Source organism: Paramormyrops kingsleyae, chromosome 23 (genome assembly GCF_048594095.1).
Source record: "Paramormyrops kingsleyae isolate MSU_618 chromosome 23, PKINGS_0.4, whole genome shotgun sequence".
In the NCBI taxonomy this organism is placed as follows: Eukaryota; Metazoa; Chordata; class Actinopteri; order Osteoglossiformes; family Mormyridae; genus Paramormyrops; species Paramormyrops kingsleyae.
The window spans coordinates 24,719,033-24,731,958 of record NC_132819.1 but is presented as its reverse complement, the minus strand read 5'-3'; the positions used below and the strand labels follow the sequence as shown (position 1 = coordinate 24,731,958).

The 12,926-nt window shown below is 42.6% G+C and overlaps 2 protein-coding genes across 4 annotated transcripts; one reads left to right on the top strand and one right to left on the bottom strand.

Moving 5' to 3' along the window:
- On the top strand, positions 1-2,910 carry agr2 (anterior gradient 2). 2 transcript variants are annotated; one of them, XM_023809702.2, is made up of 8 exons: positions 1-130; positions 362-492; positions 796-859; positions 994-1,046; positions 1,610-1,686; positions 1,946-2,009; positions 2,122-2,205; positions 2,656-2,910. In XM_023809702.2, exons 2-8 carry the CDS (start codon positions 375-377, stop codon positions 2,703-2,705), a joined length of 510 nt encoding a protein of 169 aa, XP_023665470.1. In that variant the 5' UTR covers positions 1-130; positions 362-374; the 3' UTR covers positions 2,706-2,910. The 2 variants fall into 2 exon arrangements, with proteins under 2 accessions (XP_023665470.1, XP_023665471.1); XM_023809703.2 differs by having other exon boundaries at positions 70-130; positions 288-492.
- tspan13b (tetraspanin 13b) lies at positions 2,303-11,993 on the bottom strand. Of its 2 annotated transcripts, XM_023809701.2 has the most exons (7): positions 11,941-11,993; positions 11,759-11,841; positions 9,632-9,799; positions 8,861-8,941; positions 8,193-8,306; positions 7,781-7,891; positions 2,303-5,491 (listed from the first exon to the last, which is right to left on the bottom strand). In XM_023809701.2, exons 2-7 carry the CDS (start codon positions 11,819-11,821, stop codon positions 5,417-5,419), a joined length of 612 nt encoding a protein of 203 aa, XP_023665469.1. In that variant the 5' UTR covers positions 11,822-11,841; positions 11,941-11,993; the 3' UTR covers positions 2,303-5,416. The 2 variants fall into 2 exon arrangements, with proteins under 2 accessions (XP_023665469.1, XP_072562250.1); XM_072706149.1 differs by lacking the exons at positions 11,759-11,841; positions 11,941-11,993 and adding an exon at positions 10,054-11,697.
- Positions 11,994-12,926: the final 933 nt, after the last annotated feature.

Sequence of the window (12,926 nt, the reverse complement as noted above, 5' to 3'; positions counted from 1 at the left end):
TCCGGCACAGCCGGAGGCGGGGCTGGCTAGCAGGTGAGCAGGTGTATAAAGGTAGAGCGATAGTGTAGCACTGACAGAGCAGGACCTAAAGTCAGCACCAGTGTGTACACAAAGGCAGCAGTGTTAACAGGTAAGACAGACAAAAACCTATTTCATCTTACTCAGGATTACTGCATTGCAAACAACCGTCTTCTCTGATTCTTGATTTTTCCAGGAACTTCCAGCCTCACGTTCAGTCCTAAAATTTACATGTGTAGCATTTTCTATTTTTTGCATCACATAAACAGGACATTAGATGATTGCCTCATCTTGAAGGACCGTGGGCTTCACAGTGATGTGAATGGCTGTGTCTGTCTCTAAGGGAACTCGACAGCATGATGAAGGGCTTGTTGTCTGCTCTGGTGGTCTTGGTGGCTGTATCCTCCTCACTGGGGAAACCGGAAAAACAGACTACGCCGAAAGCGAAGAGGCTTCCCCAGACGCTCTCCAGAGGTGAGCCGCTGCTGATTCTGCTTCCATCTCTCCATAGGTGTCCCACCTACCACTCTCCATACCTCCACACACTCTAGCTTTGCAATCTATAAAAATCTCTCCTATCACTGATGCGTCCCCTTTACACCAAAACAAAGACAAGTAGAATGAGCCACATCAAGTGGATTGTTGATCCATATTGAGTTTTGATGGGACTTGCTGCATAAAGAGATTATATATCACTGTGGGTCCTGCACCAACGGACAGGGTCTGGTCATTCCAATATAACACATCTGACCAATTTTCACCTCCCTCTCTGCTTAGGGTGGGGTGATGAGCTCACCTGGGCTCAGACCTATGAGGAGGCTTTGTTCAGATCCAGATCAAAGTAAGTCATGAGGCTCTGTATGTCTGATTGCCTGTAAAACATATTTTTATTTTATATTTAATAGCATAAATTACATACATGTATACATTTAAAGGCATTTAAATAGTAAATACAATATTTCTCTGTTTCCTTAGTAACAAGCCTGTAATAGTGATCTTTCACCTGGAGGACTGTCCACACAGCTTGGGTAAGCCTGATATCCCACAATGCAATTTCATTTTTCCCTTTTTTGCTTGATATCTATCATTATGTCCAAGTTTTAATTTAATGACTAGGAAAACAGTGTATGTATATGTATGTGTGTATGTGTGTGTGTATCATAGATATTTACCCCAAATTACTTCTCTGTTTAGTAAAACTCTTTATCAAGATAAAAAGGAAAATTTGTTGACAGAAGCCAGTGGCATTAGATACATTGATATTGCTTCATTGTTCTACAGCAGTTTGTCCAACAAAGTCGTAAGTCCCTACGACTCTGTAAGTGGTTGGAAAATGGGTGGGTTCATTATTCTAAAGTGGCTCAGTGGCGATTGCAGAGGCTGAGTAAGAACATCCAGTCTGTCTGCTCCTAAGCATTCAGTAGGAAAACTGAAACTTAGGTGAAACCGAAATGTATTTCTGCTTGAATATTGGAGCATTATGCTGAGAAACTAGATTTTATGACGACGTCCCAGAGCAGTGTACGAATCTGAGATGGACATTATGATGAATGGTCAAATAACAACCTCACATTGTCTTTGTTGCATCCAGCTCTTAAGAAGGCATTTGCTGAAAACAATGAGATCCAGAAGATGGCGGATGAGGACTTCATCATCCTGAACTTAGTTGTATGTTTGCTTTTTGTCTATTTTGAGGAAAGACACCAAATGTATTGATCACTGAGCAATGAATGAGGGTCTATTTGAAGTGACAAAAGAATTAAACAATTTAGGAGTACAAAATTTTAAGAAAATGAAACTGATGAAAATTACATTTTTATGATGGTTTAGTCTGTTGTATATTTAAACACTGGCATTTAAGCCACTCTTTCTGCTAGATGATAAATCAGTGTAATATGCAAATAGCACTGTTCTATTTTATCAACAGTTTGAGACCACAGACAAGCACCTTTCCCCTGATGGACAGTACGTTCCTAGAATCCTTTTCGTTGGTAAGTTGACCTGAAATTTTGCATGCTCAGACTTTCCACAGTGAGAAGCAGTATCGGTCTGTCCTCCAAATGATGCTTCTGAGAGTTTGTTGCATTTCTTCATTACTTCCAGACCCCTCCATGACTGTAAGAGCTGACATCACGGGAAGATACTCTAACCGCTTATATGCGTACGAGCCCTCTGACATCAGCCTCCGTGAGTATGACCCAATGGACCAGTCAGTCAGTTACAAAATAAATATAGAATAATAAGAAAGGATTCACAGCTAATGAAGAGCATAATAACATTTCAATTCAATTCAGTTCAATTCTTTTATTGTCATATGTACAAATACGAGTACCATATACAATGAAATGCCTACTTGCATGTGCCCCTGCAGACAGTGAACATAGAGGACGACAAAAAAAACACACAATGATGAAGTGAATATAAATAAGTAAATAAATAAGACCAGAATCCCAGGAATAAATAGAGACAGAGGCAGAAGCACATGTGCAGTTAGCAGTGGGGGAGACACAGGCTACTGATTGTTCAGGACTCGCAGCTAATGAAGAGCGTACTAACATTTCATGTGTGCTGCACACTAATGAAATAAACCTTTAAAAACAGCAGAGGCCCATATTTGTCTTTTTCTCCATTTCTCAGTGGTAAGCAACATGAAGAAGGCTAAGAGGCTGCTGAAGACAGAGTTGTGAGAGCACCATGTGTGCCTGTGACCTTTGACCTTTGACCAAGTTCTCAGGCTCAAGGGTCATGATAATGTTAACTGGTGAAAAAGCCAAGCACTGGGATACTTCGTCTTCAGTTTCAAGGGATCCTCTTCCATTGTTCAACTTTTTCATGCATTGTGTCTTATCATCCTGCTTGTGTATTTGTCTTTTTAATAAACGTGTCTCCTGACTTGGTTGTGTCTCCTGGCTTTAATGGCCTTCTGGATGTGACCTACATGGATCTCAATGACAGCTGACCATAAGTGGTTTGTTCAGATTGCAAACTTGCAATATTGGGTAATTTTTACCTTTTACTAAAATTTACCAAATGTGTAATATGTTAATAAAAAAGCAGGAATGCTGTCTGAATGAAAAATCAGCTAAACAGCCCATTCATAGAGCAGAAAGCATGATCTACGTGATTTCTATCATCTTAAAGTATTTTGATAATATTCACTAATCTGCAGATATAAGGTTAAATAGCTCTAAAGTGTAATAATAAAATATGCATAAGTGTTTTTTGATAAGCTTTAAGAAATTTCAAGGACTCAGTGATCAAGTTTTGTAGTGAAGTCATTGAATGACACGATTCAGTTTGGTGGGTAACATTTCCTTGACAAACTGATTTTTAATACCTGTCATTCCGGCTCTCTGCCAAGCCCCGCTGGACCCTTACCTTACATTCTATCTCTGGGTCAACAATTCTGTGTATTTAATGATGGAACAGGCCGAGTAAGAAGACATGATACCCGGGGTGACTGGAGTGTGTATGGGAGGGGCCGGCGTGAAATGATATGACTTTTCCACCGGCGAGAGGTTGCCGGGTTACCAAAATGATGAGCTTGTGGAATATCCGGGGATAAACTCGTTCCCATGGAAACCACTTCGAATGCCTCTCTGTTGCATCCGGCAAGTGATATTTGGAACGGCTGGACATCATTATGTAAGTGCTTCTGCTGTGTCTGCTGGTCTTCATGGCTGAGTGCTGTAGGAATGCAACTGAACTGACCTGAGTGGGAGGGGCATGTTCCGACTTTGCGTAGCTATGGCAACGTGCACTTGCAGGTACAACAGTCGCAGCATACTATCACTGCCAGGAATTACATCTAGAACCCAATCTCTGCTTTTCCAGTCTTTTACAACGAGTGAAAACATAATGCATCGCCTATTGTTTGCAGAGGGGGGTTTTGGTGAAGAAAGAGATGCAAAAAATGCTGTTTGCCTTGACGGCACAAGGAAGTTCTCCATTGTTTTTTCAGCATTTAAACGGAGCCAGTTCAGTTTCCTAAAACTGACTGGCACACATAGATGATTCAAGGTTTGTACTATTTTAACTCCCTGTCAAAGTCTATCAAAAACAGACAACTTATTTTAATAACTAATTTTAATTATGTATTAGTTAACTTGAACCCTCATTAATTGTGAATTTAAAGCAAGATTCATTTTTATCGTCGGCTGACATATTTTCTTCACTGACAACAACCCACGTAAGTCCATTTAAAACATTTTAACCTTTGTGGAATGTGACCATGTAATGTGCAGTAAGCACTCAGAAAGACACCCTAACACTCCATTTACTGCATGCATGGATCATGTGACTTTTAGGCCTCAGTGCTCAACCCAGCTGTGTCCCCGATTTAAAGCGAAGATTCTGATGTAAAAGTTGCCTGCCGGAATTACTACACGTGGCAGCGGTGTCACGTAATGGCAACAGCACTGGGACAAAGCTCATTCCCGTCACGGTGTATCAAATCCTTTTTCTTTTTAATTGCAGTTTACAAAGTTTAAAGGTACGTAGTTCACAGAACCATCAGGATAAAAGGATTCATGCAAGAATGAGGCGAACACATGTCGCTCTTCGGAGACTGAGGCAGGGTTACCCGCACGCACGCATGCGCACACGCACACACATCATAACCCACTTGCAGAAATACTGAGCAGCAAACAATGGATTATCAGGTCAAGAGCAGCTACAAACAAAGCCAGACTAGCCACTACTTCCTAATTTCCCTAGATTCCTTCTTTTTTTTTTTTATTTGAGAACTGAGCTACGGTCTAAATCAACAAACTAAATTCATCAGCTAAAGCACTAACATGGAGTGACACTGGGTTTAAAAGGGAATGTCAATACATACTAATATGTGCATACACACAAAATGCAGAAGTGCGAGTAAAAATCCACTGAGCATGGGCAACAATTTCCACGGTATGCATATACACAGCAGAGCTTTCTTCATTTATTGCACTTCTTAAGATACACCCTACAAACATAGTGAAAAGTAACCAGTCAGGCATGCACGGTCCACACTATGCTACACTACCATAGCATTCCTGTTCAGCAGTGTTTAGCTGTTAGCCCCAGTATGGACTCTACAGGATGGATGTCTGATGATAACTGGCTTAGTTCTTTGCACTCATAGCCATGCATCCAAGCGTCCTATCCGGTTTTCTGCAGTGACGCGTCTCGTTATCGCAGAGGTTCCGGAGTGTCCTGTAGGGGGTGCTGGAGCACACGTCACAAGCCACTCAAACTGAAATGCGCTACTCGGTCACGAGACGGGCCAGCGGCACAAACGAGCGTGATGCCTCCCGAATGAAGCCCAGCAGACAGACTTCATTTACAAATAAAGAAAAAACATTCAGAAAAGTTCAAATAGTGCAGTGATTAAACCCCACGTAAACTCAAACACACGAAGTTACAGGAAAGCGCTTGGATTTGCACGGGGATCCTTCTGGTTCCGATACCTGTAGGTCAGCCACACTCCCAGAATCTAAAAGAAATACAAGAATAATGGTATTAATAAGTTATATTTATATAGTGCCTTTCTCACGCTTGAGGATGCTTTGCAATACAGACAGATACAATACAATAAAATAACAGCAACAGCATAACGACGACAACGAGAATGGAACATACTGGGAGACACTTAGCATTCCTGAAATAAATCAATTTTCAATTGGCACTAGAAGATGTCAACAGACGTTACCTGACACCTAAAAAGAAAGTGTGACGGTTCCCAGAAACTGTGACAAGCAGCGTATGTATAGAAGTCTAATTTACATCCAGTAATCATTTAAAGTAAATAATCAATTTAGATTTTCAGGCTGCTAGATACTCGTGTGCCTTCAAATCTGTTTCACCCATTTAAATCTGCAAAGACCATTTTCCGTAAGACCTGCAAACGTAAACCTTTTTTAAAAATTGAATCTATCACACTCTCTGGAAGTGTAACCGGCTGAAAGACGGATGCTCCATTCATTTAGCTCACTTCTAGAATAACCGTCGCCCACCAGCTATCATTTGAATTAGCATCAAATCATTTTCGTTTTTTTTTTTTTTTGCACGAGCTGATATATTATTGAGAAGCAGAGTTCCTGGAGCTATTGGGGGTTAAGAGTCATGCTCAAGGGCCCAATGGTGAAATCAGTACGGGTCCCCTGGGGCGTGAACCGGTGACCTTCTGTCTTAACCCTCAGATCTGTGCACCAGCCCACAAGATGGAACATGAACCCTCAATCCTGGAAGTGTGAGGAAACATTGCTAAACACACTGCAGCACCGAGATACCTAAAAACATAGCAGGGTGGGGGCAGGGTGTGGCTCAGTGGGCTAACCCTGTGTGCTTGTAATCACAAGGTTGCTGGTTCAAACCCCGCCTCAGCATGTCTGCAGCTCCTTGAGCAAGGCCCTTAACCCCCAGCTCCCTGGGTGCCGCTACGGGTGGCTGCCCTTCGCAGACAGCTTACTCTACAAAGAGCAAGGTGAGGGAGGCGTAAAGACGATTTTCCCACATGGATCAATAAAGTATCGATCATTGTTATTAAAAAGACTCCTCAATTTCATAAGGGATCCTCACCTTCGTAACAGTGTCAGGAGGCTCGGCTGACGATGCCGCATAGTCATTTGTTAATGTGTGACAAGCAAATGATATTAATAAAGGATAAGAGGGGGACCCTTCATGAGGGAGGAAGGCAGTGGAAGGGAATTCTATGCAGGTAGCACAGAAAGGACACCAAAATATTAATGAATTGTCCCATAGAAAATAACCTGAGGCAACTTATTAAACATTTAGGTGGGATAGATGAGATTGACTGATATTTTGCCAGTATTTTCTAAGGCATTTCATGAATGAATAATAGTCTATGATGTCACGCAAAGAGGGTTGTGCAGCGGGGTGGAGTGGGAGGGTCCGTCGAGGCTCGTTTGTGTGGAGAGCAGCCTGTTCCCAGTCAGGGTGACTGCTCTCCAGGCCGGAGGAACAACGCCAATAACTCAGGAGGCTAAATATAGACAAGAGCCCATTACCGTAAGAACTGCTGCTGTTTGGACAGCGTGCCTGTGGCTCGCCGGGGCACGGCTGCTGATTCGCTGCAGTGTCAGACCGCGTTAAAGGTCATCGGAATCTGGCCAATCACGTAACATCCAGGCTCGTTCTGGTACATCAGCTGCGCGCAAAGCTAATTCAGCACTTTGATACGATGATGTTTCTCAGCTGGCTCTCAATTAATATGATATCCGTAATACTAAAGCCAGCTTCCCTATTCTGCTCCTTAATGCCCCAGATTCGAAGTCCTGTTCTAGTTATTTTGCACCCTTATCACAATACACAAATTATCCATACAATGTTTTTATTTATTATTTCTTACATCCGTTTAGCAGGTGCTTTTATCCAAAGCAACGTACAGCTGAGAATGCAGGGTTTGACAGTTCTTGGAGCGACTGGGGGCTAAGGGTAGTGACGGTCAAATGAAGCTTGATGAACCGTTTGCTGTATTTTCTGACTGCACTAGATGGTGATCTCTGTTTAAAAAAGGGCTCAAAGCAAACCAAGAGCATCATCTAAAGGGGTTAAAAAAATTCAGCAAATGGTTCATGAAGCTTCATTTGGCCATCACTACCTAAGGGCCATGCTCAAGGGCCCAATGGCGAAATCACTCTGCAAACAGGATTTGAACCCGCGACCTTCCGATACCAAGCAGAGCATCCTATCCTGCAGAGCCCCGTGATGTCGACAGCCTGTGTGCGCAGGCCCAGTCTGCATGTCCCTGAGCTGCTCATACCTCGGTGAAGCTGAAGAAGAGCCCCACTCCTCCCACGAACTGCAGCACCTCACCAGCATGCTTCTGGATCTTGGCCTTACAGAAGTCGCACGTGTGGTTGGGGAAGCAGGCCTGCAGAATCAGCATCAGAACAGGGGGGGGCGTAGCAGTTTAGCTGACTGAAAAGGCCAGCCCTGACTGCTGCAGACAGTCAGCAGTTAGAACATTCCGGAAAGTCGCATAGGTGTTACTGAAATGCGGAAAGATCAAAGAGAAGCGTTCACCCCTGGCTGCAGAAATATTAGCCAGGCTGATAACATCCCAGGTACCCGGGAAGCTCTGATTCACGTGCTACACGGCAAGGTCTGCCGACTGCGGAGGATCGATTTCCGATTTCCGATGTGTGATGACGCGATACGACACGGCGGCTTACCGCGCCGCAGACGCCGCTGTAGTTGACGGCGGAGAATCCGCAGCAGTCCAGGCTCTTCTCCACGTCCCTCTGCGTGTTCACAGAGTTGTTCCAGCCAACCTCCAGCAGCTCTTCCTGCGTAGAAAAGACAAGGACACAAGGGCTGAATCCAACCCCCCCAAAAAGGAAACAACTCTCATATTAATGAGGGTCTCTGATGCTGAGCAGTAATTACCCAGGGGGGCAAATAGATTAAAAAATATATTATGAATGTAAGATGAAGACACATATACTAAGATTCCTGATATTCGTAGTCGTTTTTATTTTTTAGTATTTTCTGCTATTAATCTATAACTACAAAATGTAAACAACAAAAGAAAAGCTAAATGTGTGCAGAGTATCACAGGAAATTGATATTAAACAGCCTAATTAAATCAAAACTGTGGAGCTGAAGTTTCAATAATAAGCAATGAGCCAGAGGTCCAGGTGAAGGTTTCATACCTCAGCCAGCCCAAAACCGCGAGAATGTAAAACAAAAGAGGCTTTATTCACTGGAGGAGAGTCTGTGTGATCTGGCCGGGTTGGGGTCACCTTTCCCTCTCGTCTTTAAGTGGCCCAGCGAGGAGAAGAATACAGCAGAATCATGACGTTGGGCTGAGAAAACGCTGACGGGCTTAATCCGCACTTACCTGCTGGGTCTCAGTGATGGCCAGAGAGGCGCAGGACACGGAGAACTGGACCACGAACACAATGAAGAGGACGATCATGTACTGTGGGCGGAGTCAAAGCCTTTCACTGCACATCTAAGACTCGTGTCAATGGGAGGGATGATCACATGCCACTTAGCACCGGGACCCACCAGCCAGAGCCAGACCCAAACCCACGTCAGTCCTCAGAAAGCCCAAATACATGCTGCTGCCTGTGTATCTCTCGCCAGACAAATCCCAGCAGCAAAATAAAACCAACTCATGCACAAAAATATCAATGCACTTTAACGTTAATTAGGAATATGAACAGTATTACAACAGCATCTGACTAATAATTGAAGTGGGTGACAATGGCACAGAAAAAGTCCCTTTAACAAACTGAGCCAGCCAGAAATAAACCTTTCACTTTTTCAAGAAAGAGACTTAAAAGGGCTTTTACGCAGGTAAAACTGCTTTAACTTTCACATCCCATGCTTCCGAACTGGGACTGACTCTTCAAATGCATGCTTACCTTGAAATTCTATCTCAGTAGATTTTTTTCAGAATAAATAAGGAATGAAAATTTAATTAAGAATAGTATGAATAGCCTATATTTCTGAGCCAAACAAGGTGTCTTTCCGCACCGGATTCTTTTAATTTTTTCCAACTAATTTTTTATTTTTTATTATAGTGCTGAAGTATGAATTTTCTCCAGCGAAAAGACCAACAGGATGGAAGAAGAAAGATGTGAAACTTCCAACCAGAAAAGGATACAAAGAAGAGCAACACCTGATGGTGCCTCAGCGCCCCGATGAGCCCCACCAGCGCCACAAAGAAGAGGAAGACCCCCACGCCAATGACCCCTCCCACCACCCGGAAGCTGGAGACCAGGCCGAACCATTTGCCCCAGGCGGCAATGCCAATCATCAGCAGGCTCACCATCTGTGGAGGGGGGAGGGGGAGAGGAGTCAATCCTTATTGGCTAGTCCCTTTCACATCACGGTGGATTCAGAAGACTTAGCAAACCGGATAAAACAATTACGCTAGACAAAGACTATTCTAACCGAAAACAGCATTTCTGGTGTTAATCCATCCATACCACTACAAAATAGGTCACAATGAGGTGAAGCCAATCACAGGACACCAATTCATCACATGACACACACTATGGGCAACTTACAGACCAAATCACTGACCTATATCTTCCTGAGCTGTGGGAAGAAATATAAGCAAACAGAGGGAGGGTATGGCAAATTAACACACCCTCAGACAGCCTCACACAACCCCCAGAGTTGTGAGGCAACAGTGTTAAACATCAGGCCATCACGCATACTTTGTGAGGCTTGTTAAATTAGTGTTATAAATACAGTCACGTTAAGCGACATATTTTTAGCTCTGTGCACATGACACATATCAGTCACAGTGCCGATATGGGCCACTGGTATCTGTTTTTGAATGGAAGCATAACAGTACTTGTGCAGTCCTGTGGTAGCATAGCATAGTCGGCATAAATTCATGTGCTTGTCTTTTTGCACAAAAAATCTTTAAAATATTCAAAGAATCCATCTCCATCCATCTCGAATACTCTGTAACAGTCACCAGTTCACCAGGCAAAAATAAAACAGAAATATACCTCTTGTTTTGTGCATAGTCTACAATACAGAATTATGCAGTGTTGTGGGGGAATTCATAGATAAAACAGCAGGTGTTAATGAGCTGGACTACATGTTTTTGCAATATATTTCTTTTTATTAGCAAACGTTTCTCTTTCTGGCAGAGAAATCCCTCTATCATTAATGCTTCATTTTGAATTTTACTTGACACAACCCCACCGCCCTCTATTCAGCAGAGAGAAATACTCTGCGTTTCTCAAAGGAAAATGTGACCCAAATACAAAACACAGAGTCCGTCACCTTTTAACCCCAACTGTTTACGGTAATTAGGTGAGTCATGAACTATGACTATTCTGTAAGTCTAGCCGGATTTTACCAACACACCACCATGGCTTCTAGGAGGCTCCTGACGGTGTTCTGGGCTTTGGTCCTGCTATTTTTTGTCCCCTGCAAGTGTAGCATTGGGTACAATGGGGGTAAACTCTGCAAAGACCGTTTTGACCAACCCAGTGCACAGAAAACAGTCTGCGCTGTTATTTAGATTAGCTTGGTGCCCCTGAGAATGAATGCACTGCTGTGTGAACGCTGAACAAACATTATCAGATCAGATACCTAATTTATGTGACAAAGGAGCTCGATGTAATGTATCCCAGTAATCACCAGTGATTCTACCTTTTATTGAAAGCAAGGTACAAGATATCTCAAAATCCTCGTTTTATTGAAGGCATGGGCCAAAGGTTAGTTGTATTACAAAGAGTCCGATGGATCGTAACTATCTATCCACAATTTTAACCACAAAATGCTGCGGTAGAGAAAGGCGTCTTACCAAACAAATACACACCACATTATCGTTTGTTTATTACATAAACGCCAAATGTAATTATATTACAGATTAAAAACCGCTGGAACAAAAAATAAGACTTTATATGAGGTGCGGGGATTTCTAATGTCAAATTATAGTATTAACGACAGGAACAGAAACAAGACGCACGTATCATGAATGGAAACTTCAGGAAACAACACATAGACGACCACTACGTTAAGCTGTCTTGACCCATTTTTTATTCCTTCATTAGATCAGGATCTTTGCGTTGCAAATCTAATTTCGATGAACGCAGAGGGCTTAAATGACGAAAGACACAAGCTAGTGACTGTATAAATAAACACACCTCCTGAAAATGTTAGATGGCAACACGGTCTCCTTTCCAAAAGCATCCTCAAATGATACTACCTGATACCCGTTATATGGTTTCCATATGGCAGTATATATAACAACAGATGTACTTACAACATAGAGGATGTTTAAGGCGCAGAGGCAATTCTTGGAACAGGAAAATCCAATGCACGCCATAACAGCTGCTCTTTAAATTTCTTTTACAAAACAGAAAATTATATATATATATATATTTATATATCCTATAGATGGAAACGTCTTTTAAAAAATGATGTGTGAGGCTTATCGCGCACTACCGCTGCTGGTGAGAAACACGCCCAACGCAGGGATGCAAGCAGGACTTTACTGCTCCAAAAGAGGAGGAGCCAAAGGATAATTTCGCTACTCTGATTGGTTGTCTGACTGTGCTCGTCATTAATATGCAAATCAATGCGGGGATGTAGCGCGTGGACACGCCCCGTCTTCCTCAGTGACGTTTTGTTTCAGGTAAACAGGTGCTACGCGAAGTTCAAAATCAATCTTTTTCATGGCGTCAACTTTTCTTGGGACATTTTAATGGACGTTAAGCAGTAAAGCAGCTGATAATACAAATCATACATTTCCGGAAGTGAATAAGATTACTGGCGAAATTACGTTGGGACAGAACAATACAATTTTAATACAAAAAAGGAATAAAGAATGGCATTTAATAATCTGATGAAACAAATATACGCGTGGCCTTCTTTAGGTCATTGTTTTTTGTAATGGCATGTCCTACACTCAGATGTCACCAATGGTTCATTTATCATTCATTGCCCTAGATACGAAATCCTATCCAGTTCCACAGTCGGAATCTCCGCCTCAAACCTCTGCCGAACAAACACAAAGCAGCGCATACAATGGAGGCAATCATGACAAGGAGCGTCTCTATTCCCTATTAGCCAATGGAAGAGGCGCTTGTTGTTGCTACACAGGATGATGGAGAAGCACACCAGTCACAAAAAACACAAAAACTGGTGGGAAAGGTGAGAGGTTAATTGAGCTAATTCTCGAGAAAAACCCTGCGTTGTATGTTGAGCTAACGAGTCCAAAAATGTAGTCTTTATGTTTGGGATTCATTGATATTGTCAGTGTCGGTTTAATGTCTTTTGTATTCGGAGTAAAAATTGACGATCTTGCGTCTCCACTTACAAATTTCCCGCAGTGCGACCTTTTCTCCAGTAGAGGTCAGTGCAGCCTATCAGACTGTTTCGATGGTTTTTAACTTGCTATGTCGTTCAGAACCGGCTTGTAAGTTAATTTC